Source organism: Sturnira hondurensis, unplaced genomic scaffold (assembly GCF_014824575.4).
Source record: "Sturnira hondurensis isolate 20B ecotype Veracruz unplaced genomic scaffold, ASM1482457v3 Scaffold0025370, whole genome shotgun sequence".
NCBI classification, from domain to species: Eukaryota; Metazoa; Chordata; class Mammalia; order Chiroptera; family Phyllostomidae; genus Sturnira; species Sturnira hondurensis.
The window spans coordinates 6,126,679-6,145,892 of record NW_028098001.1 but is presented as its reverse complement, the minus strand read 5'-3'; the positions used below and the strand labels follow the sequence as shown (position 1 = coordinate 6,145,892).

General features: G+C 36.7%; 1 protein-coding gene across 6 annotated transcripts in view; it reads right to left on the bottom strand.

Moving 5' to 3' along the window:
* Nucleotides 1-19,214, bottom strand: part of RNGTT (RNA guanylyltransferase and 5'-phosphatase) — a 238,478-nt gene that overhangs the window by 170,207 nt on the left and 49,057 nt on the right. For all 6 annotated transcript variants that reach the window (XM_037039285.1, XM_037039283.1, XM_037039284.1 and 3 more), the window contains exon 9: nucleotides 4,487-4,622. In XM_037039285.1, coding sequence (XP_036895180.1) covers nucleotides 4,487-4,622 — 136 coding nt within the window. The remainder of the gene's footprint in view (nucleotides 1-4,486; nucleotides 4,623-19,214) is intronic.

Here is a 19,214-nt window from a genome sequence, read left to right as displayed (position 1 = left end):
ATGGGGATGTGCAGCAAACAACACTTCCAACCTTATGCAACAGCTCTATCTACCGAAAGGGCATGTGTGTACATGTGCGCGCATATAGGTTACAAAAGTGTATATACATATGTATATGTCATTTTGATTACAAATGGTAGTTTACTACACACCTGGTCACAGAAACGACGGTGCACTAGTGGCCCCCTAGAGTATACACAGTATAGAGCACTCTGTGCTTTGTGACTCTACAGTTACTCTTTGCTGTCTCCATTCAACTCTACTACCTGCTTATTATCTTTCCAATCTCTAGTACCTAGCTCACAGTCATCCTGGACTCCTGCCACTACTCATTATGACACATCTAAGGCTTTTCTTGATCTTGTTCCCACTGCTCTGTTTCACAGGACCTCAACCACTCACTCTCGGGGTCACACCCTGAACCTTCTCATCACTCAAGACTATACCTCAAACTAACTCAAACATCCTCTTCTCCAATCACAGTCTTCCACCTTCTGGACCTAGAATACTGCACACTCCAATATTTAGTTGGCAAATAAAAACAAAGAACAAGAGATGGGAGCAACAAGCATTCAGGTCACTTAGAAAGTGGCATTCCCTCTTTTAAACAAATAAATAAATAAACATATACATATGTATATGTGATTTTCATTAGGGTAATTCCATCACTGAGAGTTTAAGTGAACATTCCCAAGCTACTGCCTTTCATCCTAGTATCTGTCCATTTAAACCAGAAATAGAGGAGCAAATTTTATCTTAAGACAGGAAGTACTCTCATAGACATAATTCAATCTGGCTCGTGATAAAGGTTCACCACTGAAGAAAGCAAAGAAATTTTAAATAATGTCAGTAGTATCCCTATAGAAAGGAGACTTGAAGTTCTGGGAAGTTATAAGAAAGATGCAAAGCCCCTTTTCCTCCAAGGAAAGGCAGAGACAGTGTGGTGGGTCGATAAGCCACACAACCAAGCACAGCAAACAGAAACGTCTGGAGACAAGCCTATCAGAGATTACTCTGCAGAGAAAAATACAAGCTTATCAGTATATAGATAGGCGCATAAACTGTAACATACTAATCAAGACTAATAGCCTGTTTACCCAAAAGCTAAAGAAAGAGCAAAATCTAAGTGGCAAACTTCAGAACAACCAGGAGATCGGGTGTTCTTGGGCTGTCAGACATTAAACTGCATGCTAAAGTCACAGTATTTAAATCAATATAAAACTACCACTGGAAGACCAGAATATTAATAAAATGGGAAAATGAATCAAGAAAGAAACAATGATATATAAAATAATCCACCATACAATAAAAAAAGACATAGTCAATTAAAAAGGAAAAACAGATTAGCTGAAGGGTATTGAGGCAACAGTTTCGACATCTGGAAATAAATAAAACTGTGCCCCTATTTTGTTCCTTTTATCAAAATGTATTTGAGATAGATCAATACTTAATGATACAAATTAAACCACAAAAGTACTAGAAAAAGTGAAGGTATTATAATAATTCTGAAGTAAAAATACCTTTTTAAAAATGACACAGAAGCCAAATATTACAAATCAAGGGGTTTATAAATTTAAACTTGTGCCACCAAAAATAATAGAAAAAGTAAAAACACATTTTTAAAATGGTTCATGAATAATACACCCAATAGACAAAAACTTCTCATAAGTCAATATGAAAAATGATAAACACCCAATAGAAAAATGTATAAGGTTTTGAATAGGCAACTCACAGAAGAAATACAATAATTCATAAATAAGTGAAAGGAGTTCAACTTCATTAACAATTCACATAAATGCATATTAAAAGAGGTAAATAATTCATTTAACAATGTGCCAGACACTATTACAGCACTTCATAGATTCTCCAACTTAGCATCTTCACAACAACATCAAGAACTAAGTACTGTTATTAGCCTCACTTCACTAGAGATGAGAAAATTATATAAGGTCCCTCAGGTAATAACTGATGGAAATAATAAGGAACCCTCTAGGGCTCAACCAATAAGAACCCTACAGTTAGGGCTCTTAACCACTACATCATACCATCCCTTAAAATGGGAAAGTCATTCTTTCCTTCACCAAATTAAAAAACATTAAATTCTCAAAACCCAGTGTTAAGATAATGTTCAGATTCTTTACATACGGTTGTCAGAACTGTACATGTGTTCAAACTTTCTGCAATTACACATGTCAATATTTTAAAAAGGCATGCCCTTGAAGCCAGCGTAGTGGTCACAGTAAAAACCCAAAATCCCTCCTCCTTGGGAGTACAACTCTTCCTGCACTCCAAGCGGTGCTGCTACCAGTGAGATCCTGGCCACCACTGTCATTCTTCCATGGGTATTACACAACTCAGATGCAGCCTTTGGGGTCTTCCCTTGCACTGACCTATAGCTGTTGGGAGAAAAGTTACCTTTCTGCTTGGGCTGCAATCCAATTTGCCTACCAGGTGGAAAGAACCTCCATGCAGAACGAGAGTAGACAAATAAAACAAAGAGAGAGAGAGCCTGGCTGATATCATCTCAGCCCACAGATCCAGCCTGAAGGAAGCCTACCAGAAATTTAATTATTTCTACCAATCTACTTCCTTTTTTACTTTAGTTACTTTAACTTGGACTTCAGCTTGCAGTCAAAACATTCTAAATATACATTATAATTTTACCTCTAAGAATCTTCTTAACTATAAAATTGCATGATTGTGCAAGGGAAAGAAGTATAAGGATATGCATTTAGGTGTGTCTTATAACAGAAAAAAACTACAAAAAAAAATCAACATGTCCACCAAAAGAGAACTAGTTTTTAAAAATCATAAAACTATTTCTCAAACATGCCTGATTAGAATCACTTGGGCACTTAAGTACAGATACCATGGCCCCTGGGAAAACCTAATTCATCACTTCTAAGATGGACTATTGGGATGGGTCATACATTTAACAAGCAGCCTCTACAATTTTCACAATCAAAATAGTTTGGGAGCCCCAAATTATGATGCATGCATATATAATAGTATATCATTCAAGCATTTATAAGAAAGATGGCCAAAACAAATTGCTAAGTGGAAAAAAGGCTAGCCACAAAACTCATGTAACATGATTCCTTTCATGCAAAATTAAGTAATTGTCCATGCGTGTGTACACTTTTGAGCAGAGCACTCATTTCTAACGAGGGGAAAGGGAGAGCAATTATTCAGAACTTACTGGGATTAGATGGGAGTCCCAACTCCCCTCAAAACTCTGACACACATGATGTTTAAGAATCTATACTGTGAGCTGCTATTGCTACTATGAATATTATATTCCTCAGGAACAGACGTAAGATTGAACACAGTGACACAGAGACAAGCCTGAAATAATGTTCATCAAACTGGTAACAGACGTTACACTCCAATGGTAGAAGTTCAGGTAATTTTTACCAGATTTTTTGTAATGTTTTATATTGTTTTAATATTTATTTACAGTGAATCAATGTTTTGAAAATTGGGGAGAAGAAAGCTATTTGCATAAAATAAAGTTAAAACATTTTTAATCAAGTAATTTTATGATTATTAAAAACGTATTTTCTGAAATGGGAAAATTCTTATCACCTTTCAAAATTAAAATGTTAAAGTACAGTAGTTGCTTTAAATAGCATGAGTCTTGCCCTGCTCAGTGGACTGAGCACTGGCCTGCAAACCAGAAGGTCGCTGGTTCACTTCCCAGTCTAGGGCACATGCCTGGGTTGTGGGCCAGGTCCCCAGTGTGGGTTGTGCAAGAGGCAGCCACACACTGATGTTTCTCTCTCTTTTCTCCCTTCCATCCTCTCTCTAAAAAAGTAAAATCTAAACATTTGCTGAACGAGTGAATCCATACTATGTGGTTAAATCATTAAAAATAAACAAATAAAAAGTATGAGTGTCTGAAAGCAACTATTAGTCCATATAGCTAAAGAGACAAGGGAAAATGTAGTATGCTGTATCACATAATTAAAATTCAACTGACAAGTAAAATAGTAAAATAAAATTAGCCTTTTTCAACAAGAATTTCTTTCAATCACAAAAAAACAAAAAAAATCAAGAGTTAACCTTGTTCACTTATTCTCATACCCAAGAAAATGATCTAGTGACAGGAATGCAAATAAAAGATAAATGAAATTTAACATCCTAATAAAACTAGATTCAACTCTTTTTTTAAAGATTTTATTTATTTATTGAGAGAGGGGAAGGGAAGGAGAAAGAGAGGGAGAGAAACATCGATCAACAACGCATGTACGCCCTGGATGGGAACTGTATCTGCAACATCTCAGTTTACAGGCTGACGTTCAATCCACTGAGACACACCAGCCAGGGCAGATCTAATTCTGGATATACCAGTTATACTTCAATTTTAAAAAAATTTTTTAACTAGATTTGAATCTAAATTTACTAGTTCATTAATAAAAACACTTTCATTCCAACAGAAAGAAAAATAGCAATGTTAAATTTTTTTAAAGGATGAAATATGACTTACCCCATCTAAGAGAGTATTTGATAAATGTATACGGAGATCTTTACGAAATGGGAATTCCAGATTTGAAACATGAAACACTGAATTATCTCTATCAATCATAAAAACTTCATTTGTGCCATCAATCAACATCATATATCTGCAAACAAAACATTAAAAAGGCAATATTAACAACATAATTCAGGAACAGGATCAAAAGAAATAATAAAGTTGTTTTTCCTCAGCCTTAGAATAGCTATATGGAATAATATTCACTAGATTCCTTCCCATCCCCTATCATTCAGATTAAAGTACCACAAATAACAAATGTTCTCTTTAAAAAATACATATATTTCCTATAAAAAAACCAGGGTACAGAGAAATCAAAGCTTTTCATGAAGACAACATAATGTTGAAGAGCAACTTTATGACCCATCTTAGGAGAGAATAGTTCTCTAATTTTTATTATACCTCAAACATCAAAGTTTACAGAACATACATATATGCAATTAATTGTATTTTACATATTACACTCTCCTGTCTGTAGTACAAAAAAAGAAAGTAATTTGCAAATGACCAGACTTCGAACTACCCAATGCTCTTTCTACCACACTACAGTTAGCAAAACAGCCTCTCTCCTTGAATCAGAATTACAACATAGCTAGACATCACCATTTCAGATATAATTCTTATTTATTACTATCAAATTAAAATATTTTTAAACTCCAGGGAAGACAGCTGTTGAGTAGTTGAAAGAGGGTACAGGGAATAAATGGTGATGGAAAAAAATAAAATAATAATTTTTAAAAAATAAAACAGAATACTCTGCTCAAGAGGCAGGTGTAGGTAAACAGAGCTTGCCTCCTCGAACAACCACAGAAAAATTACAACTAGACTACAAAACAAGTATCACCCAAAATCATCAGAAAATCGAGATGCATGGAAGTCTGACAACCAAGGAATTAAAGAAGTCACATTCATCCAGATGGGTAGGAGGGTTAGGGAGACAAGAGAAGGCCGGGAGATGCAGGACAGGTGGTCCCCCACACACACGTGGTGGATAAAAATCAGGACTAAGCTGGATAATTCAGGAGCAAGGGATCCTAGCCCCTCGTCAAACCATCCAGCCCAGGTCTCAGCCAACGAGGTAAGTTCCCATAACTTCTGGTTGTAAAAACCAGTGGGGGTTGGGGCAGTGGAAGAAACTGCAGGATTCTCAGGAGTCTCCTCTTAAAGGGCCCACAATGGATTTAGTATTTACGCAGACACTCCCTCTGGACTACAGCACTGGGGGCAGCCACTGTAACAGCACCAGTGGCATACAGGGAGAAACTGAAGTGACTAGAATTAGGGCAAGTACCAGGAAACAGCTTCCTCCTGGACAAAACTCCAGAGGCCAGGCAGTGGCACTGTCCCCTTTCTGAGCTCTCCCTCTCCCCACACAGAGCCACAGAGCGGCAACAGCATATCAGACACTCTATCAACCTGATTCACATGGATTGCCCCACCCTGGAGATTACCTAAGGCACCACCCCCATCCAATTTACAGGTTCACTTTTCTACAATAGGCTACCCTACTAAGACAGGGAGTCAAAGCAGGTCTGCCTAACACACACAGGGAAGCTGCCAAAACAAGGAGACAAAGAAATATAACCCAAATGAAAGAACAGAACAAAACTCCATAGAAAGAACTACACAGAATAGAGACAAACAATCTATCAGATGCAGAGTTCAAAATATTGCTTGTTAGGATGCTCAAGGAACTCACTGGGTACTTCAACAGAATAAAAAAGACCCAGGCAGAAATGAACCTTACAATAAGTGAAATAAAGAAACATTTATAGGGAACCAACAGTAGAGTGCATGAAGCCGAAGATCAAATCAATGATGTAGAACATAAGGAAGAAAAAAACACTCAATCAGAACAGCAAGAATTAAAAAGAATCCCCTCAAAACGAAGACAGACTGAGGAGCCTCTGGGACAACTTCAAACATACCAACATTCACCTAAGAGGGGTGCCAGAAGGAGAAGAGAAAGAGCAAGAAATTGAAAATTTAATTGAAAAAATTACGAAAGAAAACTTGCCTAATTTTGTGAAGGAAATGAACATACAAGTCCAGGAAGCACAGAGAGTCCCAAACAAGATGGAAACAAAGAGGAACACACCAAGACACATCATAATTAAAATGCCAAAGGTTAAAGATAAAGAGAGAATTTTAAAAGCAGCAAGAGAAAAGCAAAGGAGTTGCTTTTGTAAGTAGGAGTTGCTCCTACCTACAAAGGAGTTCCCATAAGACTATCAGCTGATTTCTCAAGAAAAAACTTTGCAGGCTAGAAGGGACTGGCAAGAAGTTTTCAAAGTAATGAAAAGGAAAGACCTACAATCAAGATTATTCTATCCAGCAAAGCTGTCATTTAGAATGAAAGGCAGATATAGTGCTTCCCAGAAAAAGTAAAGATAAAGGAATTCATCATCACCAAGCCATTATTATATGAAACGTTAAAGGGACTTATCTAAGAAAAAGAAGACCAAAACTATGAACATTAAAATGGCAATAAATTCACAACTATCAACAAATGAATGTAAAAAAACAACTAAGCATATAAACAGAACAGAAAAAGAATCATATATATATGGAAATCATTTGGAAGATTATCAGTTGGGAGGGAAAAGGGGGAGAATAGGAAGAAAGGTGCAAGGATTAAGAAATACAAATTGGGCCCTGGCTGGCATAGCTCAGTGGATTGAGCATGGGCCTGCGAACCACACGATCGCGGTTAGGTTCCCAGTCAGGGCACATGCCTGGGTTGCAGGCCAGTTCCCAGCAGGGGACTCACGAGAGGCAACCATACATTGATACTTCTCTCCTTCTCTCCCTCCCCTCCCCTCTAAAGATAAATAAATAAAATCTTAAAAAAAAAGGAAATACAAATTGGTAGGTACAGAATAAGGGAATGTTAGGAACAGTATAGGAAATGGAATCATATGCATGGCCCAAAGAACGTATATGCATGACCCATGGACATGAACTGGAGGGGTTGGGATGCCAGAGGAAATGGGGGGTACTGCAGAGAGGGGTAAAGTGGGGAAGATTGGGACAAGTGTAATAGCATAATTAATAAAATACATTTTAAAAAATATTTTAACAATCAAACTCATGAGAATGTCTATTGCCCTCTATCTTCTTTTAGCCAACAAATGTATGGGGAAATTTATGTACTTTAGAATGTATCATTCTTCAAAGGGGCAAATTAAGATCAATATTTCCCATCAGTGGATGATCAAGAAAGAAGCTCTACTTCATACCATATGTCAAAATAAACCCCAGGTGGGTTCAAATTCAGGAAATTACAGATTGATAGGCAATGCTACCAAATACATAATGGCAAGATTTGGGATAAAAAAGGAGACCATATTCAGGTACCAAACTATTCAAAGAATGAGAGAAAACTGACAGCAAGAAATCAGTAAGTTAAAAGGCATGGGCTTCAGAGGAACAGAATAATTTTGTTAAGTTGTATCTGTCTGCAGTTAAACAAATGAGTAGAATAACAGTCTGGATGTACTACTGAGAATGGAGAAGAATACTGACAGGTCTGTCCAACCTCCGACGCACGGGTTGTTCAGAAAAAAAGAAGTAATAACTAAAAGATGGAGCTTGAATCAACTTAAGGCCAAGGAATAGAAGAAACATTAAATGAAGAGATGGTAGCTAACATAGTACATGACACCTACATAACAGGATAATCTGCACCCCACAAACAAGTGTTCTAAAGAGCAAAGAGACATGTTTAGGCGCAGTAAGGAGAAACAGGAGAGCTGATTACTGTAAAAGAACTACGAGACAACAGGTTGAGGAGCAAGCAGCAAGGAGACCAAAGCAGCTGGCCATTTAAGACTGGGCTGGAAGCAACCTGTCACTAATGATTTCAAAATAATTCGTCCCAGCAGGCCGCAGGGGGAGGAGATCGAGAACTCAGGACCTTGCTACATGGTGAAACAGCTGTGGCCTTCCCTAAATCTGGATTATGGAGACTCAGATTTCACTTAGGAAAGGTAAAATCAGCCTCATTCTGAACTAAGTGTGCATCCGAGACTCCTAGACCAACTTCTGGGCCTGTAGGCTGACAACAACAGGAATATTTAGCTCCCAAAGCTCTCCTGCACATGCTTTTCAAAAACAGCAATTTCTGCTGGATAGGGAGAATCTTGGCTTCTTGGAAGAAATCAGCCTTGCCCTGGATCGTGTTTCAAAAGAATTTACTCAGCATAAGGAAAGGTCAAACAAAAAGCAATTGTGGTATCTTCTGCAAAAATGGTATTGAAGACACAATCCATCATGTCATTTAAGAACACAGACCAGCATTTTGCAAAACTTAATATGTACTTTAAAAGCATGTCATAATAAAATAAACTAGGGAAATATTTCATCTTTCCTTGAGAAAGCAAAGATACATATTAGAAATATTTAGGGTTATGAAAAAACCTGTAAGTCTGTTTATCTTATTTAGCCCATTTTTTACTAAACTCAATCCTAATATGTTAATATTTAGCAGAGTAAGTATTTATATTCAATTTCAGGAAAGCTGACTTATGCTAATAAACTTCATAATTAAGAAAAAAAGTGGTTTGTCTCTTCTGATCACATGATGATAACAGAAATTATATTTCCCTTTTCACTGGGTACCTAGAAGCTCATATTTAATTATAATGTTCAGAAGAATACATATTAAATCCCAGGGTGCTGGTACATTTGCTTTCCCTGTCACTAATGTTTATTTTCTATTCATATTTTAAAATACTTATTTGGCATTTATGTACATCAGACCCTTCTTTTCAAGTGGAATATCTATTAAAAGAAAATACTATATGTATGCTCTGGCTGGTGTGGCTCAGTGGATTAAGTGCCAACCTGCGAACCAAGGGTTACTGGTTCGATTCCCAGTCAGGGCACATGCCTGGATTACAGGGTAGGTCCCCAGTAGGGGGCACATGAGAGGCAACCACACACCGATGTTTCTCTCCACCTCTTTCCCCCTCCTTGCCCCCCTCTCTAAAAATAAATAAATAAATAAATAAACAAACCCTTAAAAAAGAAAATACTGTATATATACACTTATATGTAAACAGAGTGGAGGGTCAAGAAAGAAAAGCCTTTAGAAGACAGAAGTCACTATAAAGGATTGCTCATGGGAAACACTGCTTAAACCTATGGAGATACTATAGAAATTACTTCACAGATAATATTTTGGGATTCTTCTGCACATAAAAATTTTCAGGCTTTGGAACAAAAGTTTCTGGAATATGATATTTCATTTGAACTCCAGTCCTCCCAAATAATGTGTTATTTTGTTATGTAATATCTGTAATAACTAAAGAGCTATTTAATGTTAGGGAAGGAAGGTAAAAAAGTGGAAATATTTCCACATCACTCCAAAGTCTCTAATAACCACCAGGACCCTTAAAAAGAGGCAATGATACCATATAATGTCAGACACTGGTTTAGTATATAATTAACTATACCTTCAGGAGTGTAATATAACTTCCTATTAAATAGGAAATTACCTCAATTGCAAATTTAATATTCATAATTACTAAGTTGTCTGAACTATATCCATTCTCACTGCAAGACAAAAATTAATTCAATAGAGGTTTCACTGAATTAGAAAACGCTGATTCACTTTTGATATTAAAGTGCATACACCAAGGAGCTATATAAATTACAGAAATTTATAAACTGCTATACTTTAAATGCTAGTTTTCCAGCTTTACTAGAAATAATCTTTTAGGGCAATCACTTAGATGTGAGACAGCTAATCAAGTAAGACCATCAAATATACATTAATGAAATTTAGAAAAGTACATAGTTAAAGAAGAGAAAAATTACTTTAAAATATTGGTGACTAATAGTATCTCAAGTCCTAATTCACATTCCTAATATTAGTAGTCTGGGAGTAAAACAGAATTTAAACATTTTATAGTTTAATTTTATTACCAATTGAGACCAGACTTCACCATCAATTAAGTTTCTAGGAGTTTATCTTACACTCTATGAAAGCAGAGACCATATCAATTTTGTTCTTTGCCACAGACCAAGGGCTTTGCACAGTCTATTTAACTACATGCAAAGGGCACTCAACCAGTACTTGTTACACAGAGCTACATGTATAAGGATGTTCATCACAGCATTTGGTAACAGTGAAAACTGAAACCTCAAATGCCCATCACTTGGCTAATCAGTTAAATAAACACTGCATATCCATATAAGAGCATACTATTCGAGCATTTTTAAATGACGATAAATATGTTCATTAATACAGAAACAGATTTACAATACAATATATTAAATGAAGAAAAAGCAACTTAAAAACCAAAAAGAGTAATATGACTACAGGGGGTACAAGGATAAAATTTTGTATATACAGTAAAGACACACAGAAAAGCCTACACCACACCCTGGCCAGTGTAGCTCAGTGGATTGAGAACAGGCCTGCGAACCAGAGGATCGCGGTTCAATTCCCAGTCAGGGCACATGCCTGGGTTGCACGCCAGTTCCCAGCAGGGGACACACGATACATTGTGTGTCCTCAGCAGAGGCAACCATACATTGATATTTCTCTCCCTCTCTCCTTCCCTTCCCCTCTAAAGATAAATAAATAAAATATTTTTTTAAAAAAGAAAAGCCTACACCACAATGTTAAGAATTGTCATCTCTATCTAGAATTACCAATATTTGCCTTCCTCATTTTTTTTGTATTTCTAGAAATCTTATAAATAGAGGCAAATTGCTTTTATGAGCCCAGGAGAGGGTGAAGAAAGAAATTACAGTTACAGAAGATAATATATACACATACACACACATATATAATTTATATATATATAATTCATATATATATATAAATACAGTCTAATCAGAGTCCAATAAACATTTCCTTTTATAACCTGGCAATAAAAGAAGATGGGATGCTAAATCTGTTCATCACACTACAACAGCTTCAAAATTATCAGATATTTCTCTTCTCCTATTATACAATGTCCATATTAAAGCTTTTTAGCAGGCAATAAAAGTAGTAAAGTTGATCACTTAAATTGATTCATTTCACCACTATCTGTATTCATTTGTAGTAATTCCTATCAAACTCACTATGGTTTTTCTTTGAAAATGGTTAATCAATCACTTTTTAAAAAATATTTACTTAAGGACCAACCAGGTATCGGGCACAGTGCTGGATGTTAGGGACATAATTGTGAACAGCACAGCCTCTCCATGTAAATTCATGTCATTTATACCCACAGCAAGAAAACAAAACATTAAGTAATAATTCCAAGCACAGTAAGTACTGAAAAGGTAAAGCAGAAAGTGCTACAGGAGCACACAGAAGGTAGAACCGGTTCCAGGCTGAAGATCGGGGAAGGCACCCCAGAGGGACTCTCCCGTGGCTGATAATAACAGCAGGTTATTGTCCCTTACTGAACAATGACTCATACGGAACCATTACTGTACACTAATTCATTTAAGCCTTACCAATGAGCTTAATTACGTAGGTGAAATAATTATCCCCATTTTCCAGAAAAGAAAACTGATACATATTAGGTAACTTCGAAAGGCCATAATGCTGGCAAAATAGCAAAGTTGATATTAAAACCTCAGCAACAGCCTATCTCCATAATCTCTACAGTATAGAGCTGCATTATGCAAGTTATCCAAGCAACCTTTGTGAGGAACAGGATAAACAGAGGGGGAAGGAGGGGGGAGGGGATGTTGATGATAACCAGTGCTTGGTACACAATCTACCCACCAGGTCCAGACAGAAACAGAATAGAGCCGCTAAAAATTCAGTATTCTGAAAAGAATACTGAAAGAGAAGGAAAATGGCATGATTTGAGACTAGAGAAGTAGACAAGAACTTAGCAATTAATAAAAATTTTTACATTATCCTAGAAAATGGAGAACACCTTGAGGGAGAAAAACAGAAACCATTATAGGTAATTCAAACACAGGAGATTTAATGCAGGAAAACTGATTAAACAGATATGAGAAAGCAGAAAAGTTAAAAAAAAAAAAAGAAGAAGGTTAAGATAATTCCAAGATTAACTGCAGGAAGTACTAGCACCTGAAGGGCTGGAGGGACAAAGGGGAAGAGGCATATTATCAGAAGCTAGGAGCTTGGAAGAAGGACATTATACCTGTAAGAGGGTGGGGAAGGTCCAGCCAGGGAGCTGGATGCTCAAATCTCTCAGGAAAAGACCCAAGACTCAAGTCGAATCTCTATGCAGGGGGCTCAGAAGGGAAGGGACTCAAACTGCTTAGGGAACACAACCCACGGGTTTAGAATAATGTAAGTGGTACTCTATCTACCCAGGATGCACCACCCAGAAACCCGTACCTCTGAGAGGGAACAGCAAGGCTGGTGTTGGCAATGCCAAAAGCAGCTAGAGGGTGAAGTGATAGTTGTAGTTGGCTACTGGAGGTATAAAGAAACTAGAAACAAGAGAAGTCCCTTCTCGCACCCTTCTAAATTCCTGCCAGTGCCCTAATGGGAAAACCCAACAAAAAGCAAGCTGGCATGGAGTTATAGAACTGTAGTTTACAAAGTTCTAGTCCCCCATCACAATTTAAAAGGGCAGACTGGAGCTGAGAAACAGTAGGTAAATAATCAGCAGACCACTGAAAGGTTTTTAGCAAACTCACTGCATAATCTGACCTGCATTTTTAAAACTTCACCCCCACACAGGGTATGAACCAATCTGTAAACCAGGGAAATTATGAGGCTTCTATAGTACACCAAGTGGGACTAAAGTGGCAACAGTATCTTAAAGGCAAATGGATAAATGCAAGACATTTAAGAAGCAGACTGACAGGACAATGTGCTATTGATTAGATATGGGGCTGAGGGAATAGGAGAAATCAAGGATGACTTCCACACTTCTGGCATAGGAAACTGGGGGGCATTTTACTTACTAAGCCATGAAGCATTTAAAGAGGGAGGAGTAATAGCTCAGTTCAGTTTGGGAAAAGTGGAGGCACCATGCTTTGAAGTGGATATGGATAATCTCAGTATCACATTAGAAACCAAAAGGTCCACAATTTATCTATCCCTGTCTTTAGCAAGCTGGAAACAAGCTCAGGATCTAAGCCAGACAATCAAATGCTCCTTTCTCAAAACTTCTGATTGAGTGACAGAGACACACAAAACTACTTGAAAAATTATTTCAAGTGTCAATGGTAGCTTCCCACTCAAAGTATTCCTGTGCCTGACCTTGACTCTGGTCCTCACTGCCTGGCTTCCCTTGATTCCTATCCATTTTCTGAGACTGGTTCTCCTGAGAGCCTGCCAATTTATTCCTTTGCTTAAATGAGCCAAAGCTGCTTTCTACCACTTAAAATTAATGTAATGCTAATGGACACGCTGGGGTTTTTTTCTTTTTGCCCACTACATACAGCTTAATTCAAGTAAGTTAAATGTGCCTATGACACAACTCCACTGTTAATGTGTTCCCCAAAATATTCTCAATACTAAGGGTTACATGATACTAAGCTCTTTACATAATATAGCTGTATGCTAAGACAATGCCACCTATTTCCCACATGTTGAGTTCAGAGTTTACTTTCCCTTTGTACCTTTTCTCTCATAAGAATTCACTGCCAAACCTCACGATTTCTATACCAGCTAAATTTCCACTCATTTCTACTCCCAACAGAACTGTCACACAACTCCCTGAAACCTAATTCTCAAGTCTGTAGAGATTCCAAAATAAATTCAGGTGTACTGAAATGGCTTACAAAGAAAATCCACAGTTGACAGCCACTTCCCAGATACATTTATGAACCTTCCTGACAAGGCCAGTTGGTCAGACAGGGCCCCCACCCGCCAACACCTATCACACCACACCTGACTCTAAAAGCTCTACAAGCACAGCTGACTTGCCCAACTCCAGCTTTCTTCCTTCCCTATGGGGGCTTATGCACACTGTGCCTTTTTCTCTCATTGGCCCACTGCTCAGTAAATTTTATCTCTGGTAATCTCTCCTGGAAAGTATATCAATGTCCTCTTAAAAACGTTTATTCCAATTATTTCAACTCAAAAAATTATGTATGTTTTACAATTTTTTTTAATAAAAAAATTTCCTCCTTCTTACCTCATTCCCTTAGTTCCATTAACGAGCCTTAGAAAACTCTGATCAGGCCAGTGATGACACATCCATATCAGGCAAAATTAAAAGTCCTAAGTTCTTCCTTCGTCTCAACAAAATCAATTATCAATGACTGAGTCCCCTTCACAAACTCCATAATACTCTTGATCTATCTCCTCCTTATCTTATAAAATCAAATGTTTTCCCTAATAGAGATTTTTAACTAGTCAAAATAATGTTTTTATAAAGTTCTTACTTTTGTTGCAATTATAGTTTGTTTAGCTACCAGTGTTAGAACAACACATTTTATCATTTTTTACACCAGACATACACAGTAATTTAGCCACCTCAGGAATTAAGCAAGCTTAACAGGCTAAGTTGTGATCCTAGCCAAAATGCAGACTGAAATCCTATGGAAACACAACTTCAAGTTGTGTCTACTAATGTAGGCATTAAGGAATTTCAGGAAAAGGCTTCAGATAACTTTAAACATCATTGCTTCCATCACTTCCACAAAAGGATCAATATTTGATGATCAAATAATGTAATCCTACACATAACCTTTTCTTTCAAACAGCTATTGTCATCTGACACAAATTTCATTTCAACCTTGAAAAAAATCGTTTGAAGTACAGCTTTATTTCATTTTCCCAGAAATCCAAAGAATTCACATTACATTCACTCTTATTTTTACATCAACAAATTAGAGCCCACATACACCCCTCCTAACCCTTTAAAGATTTCTACACTTGATTTTAGCCAAGAGGCCAAGAAGTGATTTCTAAATTTTTAATGCTGATGTTAACAATCACTGAAATGAAGACATAGTTCCTACATACTTTCTTCATCAAAAACAATCAAAATTTTAATTCAATATCATGAAACATTCCAACAGATAGCGTTTAATCTTCATACGAAAACAATTTAAAGTCTTGAAGCAGATATGATTAATTTTTATGGCCTTAAATTCACTTTAAGCCCACAGCTTCATTCTATTATGTGATCACTTACATACACAGAGCAGCAATTAAATAAACATCATGTATTATTTAATTTTAAATTGCCAAGCCCATTCACTTCTCCATGAGTTTCATTGTCAAATTTGTCTAACCAAACTTTGATCTTAAAATGTTAGTTGTACATTAATCAGCAGGGCAAAAGCATACCACTGAACATTTGGATAATTTGCCAAGCTAAGCATAGTCATTTTTATTTTATGTTGTTTATAAAGCAAATTTCTACTATGCTCTGTTCATCTAAGTTTTGGTTAAGGTTGGTACTTGGTAAACGATGTCTATGGAAAAATCATCAGTCAAAAGACTCTTTTATTTCAATTTAGGTAACTCATCACAAGTAAATGAAGACGTGGGAATATCATGTGAGCTTATTGCTATTAACAGAATTGATAATTTTCAAGACATAGATGATTCTGTTTCAAGAAACCCCCATCAATCCTCAAAAATAGTCTTGTGCAAAGCCTAAATATCAACACTATGAAAGAGTTTGGCAAGTTGGAGGGGCCAGTGTCAGTTTCTACATCTTTCCCACCCTATAGAATTAATGATATGTAATACAGATGCTCATTATATATAGCTACAGAGCAAATCTGTTCTCAACCATCCAACAATTTTTAAAAAATGTATTTTGCTTACTTTGTTTACATGAAGGTCAATGGTGGTACCAATGCTATCATTACGGGCTTTGGTAAGAAAATTCCAGTTCCAGAGCCTGTAATAACAGACTCAATCATGTTTTTATATAGACCCTTAAAAAACAAGCCGGCAAATCGAAGCCAAAAATCTCAAATTACAAAATGATCCTAACTGTCCAACTCCTAAGTATATATATATATATATATGTATCTGGAGTATCTGCACTACTACACAATCTCGTCCTAAAATACATATCGTCAAAGTCTTACTCAAAACTCCCTTCCATAAAATCTCTCACATACCAACTAACAAGACCAGGTCAAATCCATCCAACACTACAAGTTTTCCAAAATTTCTAAATTTCTTATCTACAACAAACAATTGCCTCTGAGAGAAGACAAGCATCCAGGGAGCAAGCAAGGGCCTGGAAATCCAGTTTGAATTTCAACTTTACTTTGTAATTGAGCTGATGTATAGCTAAAATGCAACAAACATTAAAAAATAATATACTCTAAGTTCATTTGTCCACATTAGTATTAAAGTTATTTGTCTTACATACCATTAATTGTGTATTAAGATATAGTAAATAGCAGTGAAGATATCTGTAGGCAAAAGAGAAGGCACCGACACAGAAAGACACTGGGAGTTCACTGCGGCAGTGAGAACAGGGATCCCAGACTGGCTTTCCTAGCTGCTGATTTTGCACAAACCACTTCCCTTCTCTAACATCAGTTTCTCCTCAAAAGTCTCCACCTCCTAAGGTAGTTTTAAGAATTAAATAAGCCCCGGCTGGTGTAGCTCAGTGGATTGAGCGCAGGCCTGCGAACCAGAGGATCACGGTTCGATTCCCAGTCAGGGAACATGCCTGAGTTGCAGGCCAGTTCCCAGCAGGGGCGAGTTCCCAGCAGGGGATGCACGAGGAGCGACCATACAGTGATGTTTCTCTTCCTCTCTCCTTCCCTTTCCCTCTAAAGATAAATAAATAAAATATTTTAAAAAAAGAATTAAATAAGCACACCTATGTTCAGAGAAGCATTATTCACAATAACTAAACTATGGAAACAATCCAGGTATCCACTGAAAAATAAATGAATAAATAAAACGTGGTACATATACACAATGGAATATTCTTCATCCTTAAAAAGGGAAGAAATTTCTAACATGCTACAGTATAAATGAACCTTGTGAACATATGAAATAAGCCAGTCCCAAAAAGATAAGTACTCTGTGATTGCACTTTTATGAGGTACCCAGAGCAGTATAACATCAGAGACACAGAAAGTAAACTGGTGGTTGCCAGTGGCTGGGGAAGAAAGGAATGGAGAATTACTGCTGGGTGGTTGGGAACAGATCTGCTCTGTATCTATACACAATGAACATCTGTACAGTTTCAGTTTTGGAGATGAAAGCATGCTGGAGATGAATGATGATAATGTTTGCAAACACTATGAATGTATTTAGTACCACTGATCTATATACATAAAATGGTTAAGAGTGTAAATTATATGTTATGTATATTTTAACAAAAAAAATTTGCAAAACAATGAGTTAATACATTGAAGAGTGCCTGACACATGGTAGCAAAACACCAACTATTATTATCATATTATGTCTAAGGCACAAAGTTATTACTTAATTAAGACTGGATATCATTATTATTAATACTGCAAGTTCTACTTTACCCATTCAGAAGAGTTGAAGTTACTGAAAAAACAAACCCTGGGTTAGGCAGAAAGGATTAGTTTAAGAATTCAGTAGGCAGAAGAGAACATCCCTTCTGAACAAAGAGAGAGAGAGAGAGAGAGACACGTGAACACAGCAATTCTAAAATGTAGAAAAATAAAACAAAGGTTTAATTCCCCGTAAAGGTTACTGACAGTCCACAAACTCAAGCTTATAAGCATATTTACATAGTAAAAGGCAGCCAACTGCATTAAACAGTTCATTCATTTTTTTTCAAAATAGGTGCAACCAAGGGGAATTTTGTAAAATCAGAAGCTGCACTACTCAAATGAGTGAAAATTCAAAAGAAAGAACACACAAAGAAGAACCTGAATCAGGTGGTTCTCTCAATCTGTCTAGGAATTTGTTTTCTAAACACTAGAAAGATAAAAAACAAACTTGAGCCTAAAATATTCCAATGTACTGAAACAGCTTCTTAAGGTTTACAAACAATGGTACATATAAATACATGATAATTCCAGGAGCTACTGTATACAATGGCAAATTATCATGTTTTTGTCCCACAATCTAGCTTATTAAAAACTAGTAACAGTGTAAATTAAATAAAATTATAATTAACTCTATATAGGTACATAATTCCCTCATCAACCCAAAAGAATCATGATTATTATTATAACAATAAGAGTTGACTGATAAAATCCCTTCTATGCACAAGTTCTTTTAAAGATTTTATTTACTTATTTTTTGAGGGGAAGGGGACAAGAAACAGAGGAAAATATCAATGTTTGTTGTGTCTCATGAGCCACTTACTGGGGACCTGTCCTGCAACCCAGGCATGTGCCCTGAGTGGGAATCAAACCAATGACTCTTTGGTTCTCAGGCTGGTGCTCAATCCACTGAGCCACACCAACCAGGGCCCTGTGTACAAGTTTATAAAATCAATTAATTAATAGAGTTTTGAGGAAATGCAAGGTAGAATACCAAAGCATACCTTTAAACTAATAAAAAGAACTGTCGAGTCAGGACTGAATGTATTTGCTACCAGCAACATGCATCTTACTAACCACCACTTCGATAGACTAGAGTATGCTCCCTCCCCCTTTCACCAGTCTACAAAGAATTAGAGAATTATGGACTCTTATAGGGCTGGAAGGGTTCTTATGTAGTCCCACTTTACTCAAGTAGTGTATGCACATATATATGCAACACATACACCCGTCTACCCCACCTCCAGCCCTACAAAAATCTTAACCACCTCCAGCCCTACAAAAATCTTAACAG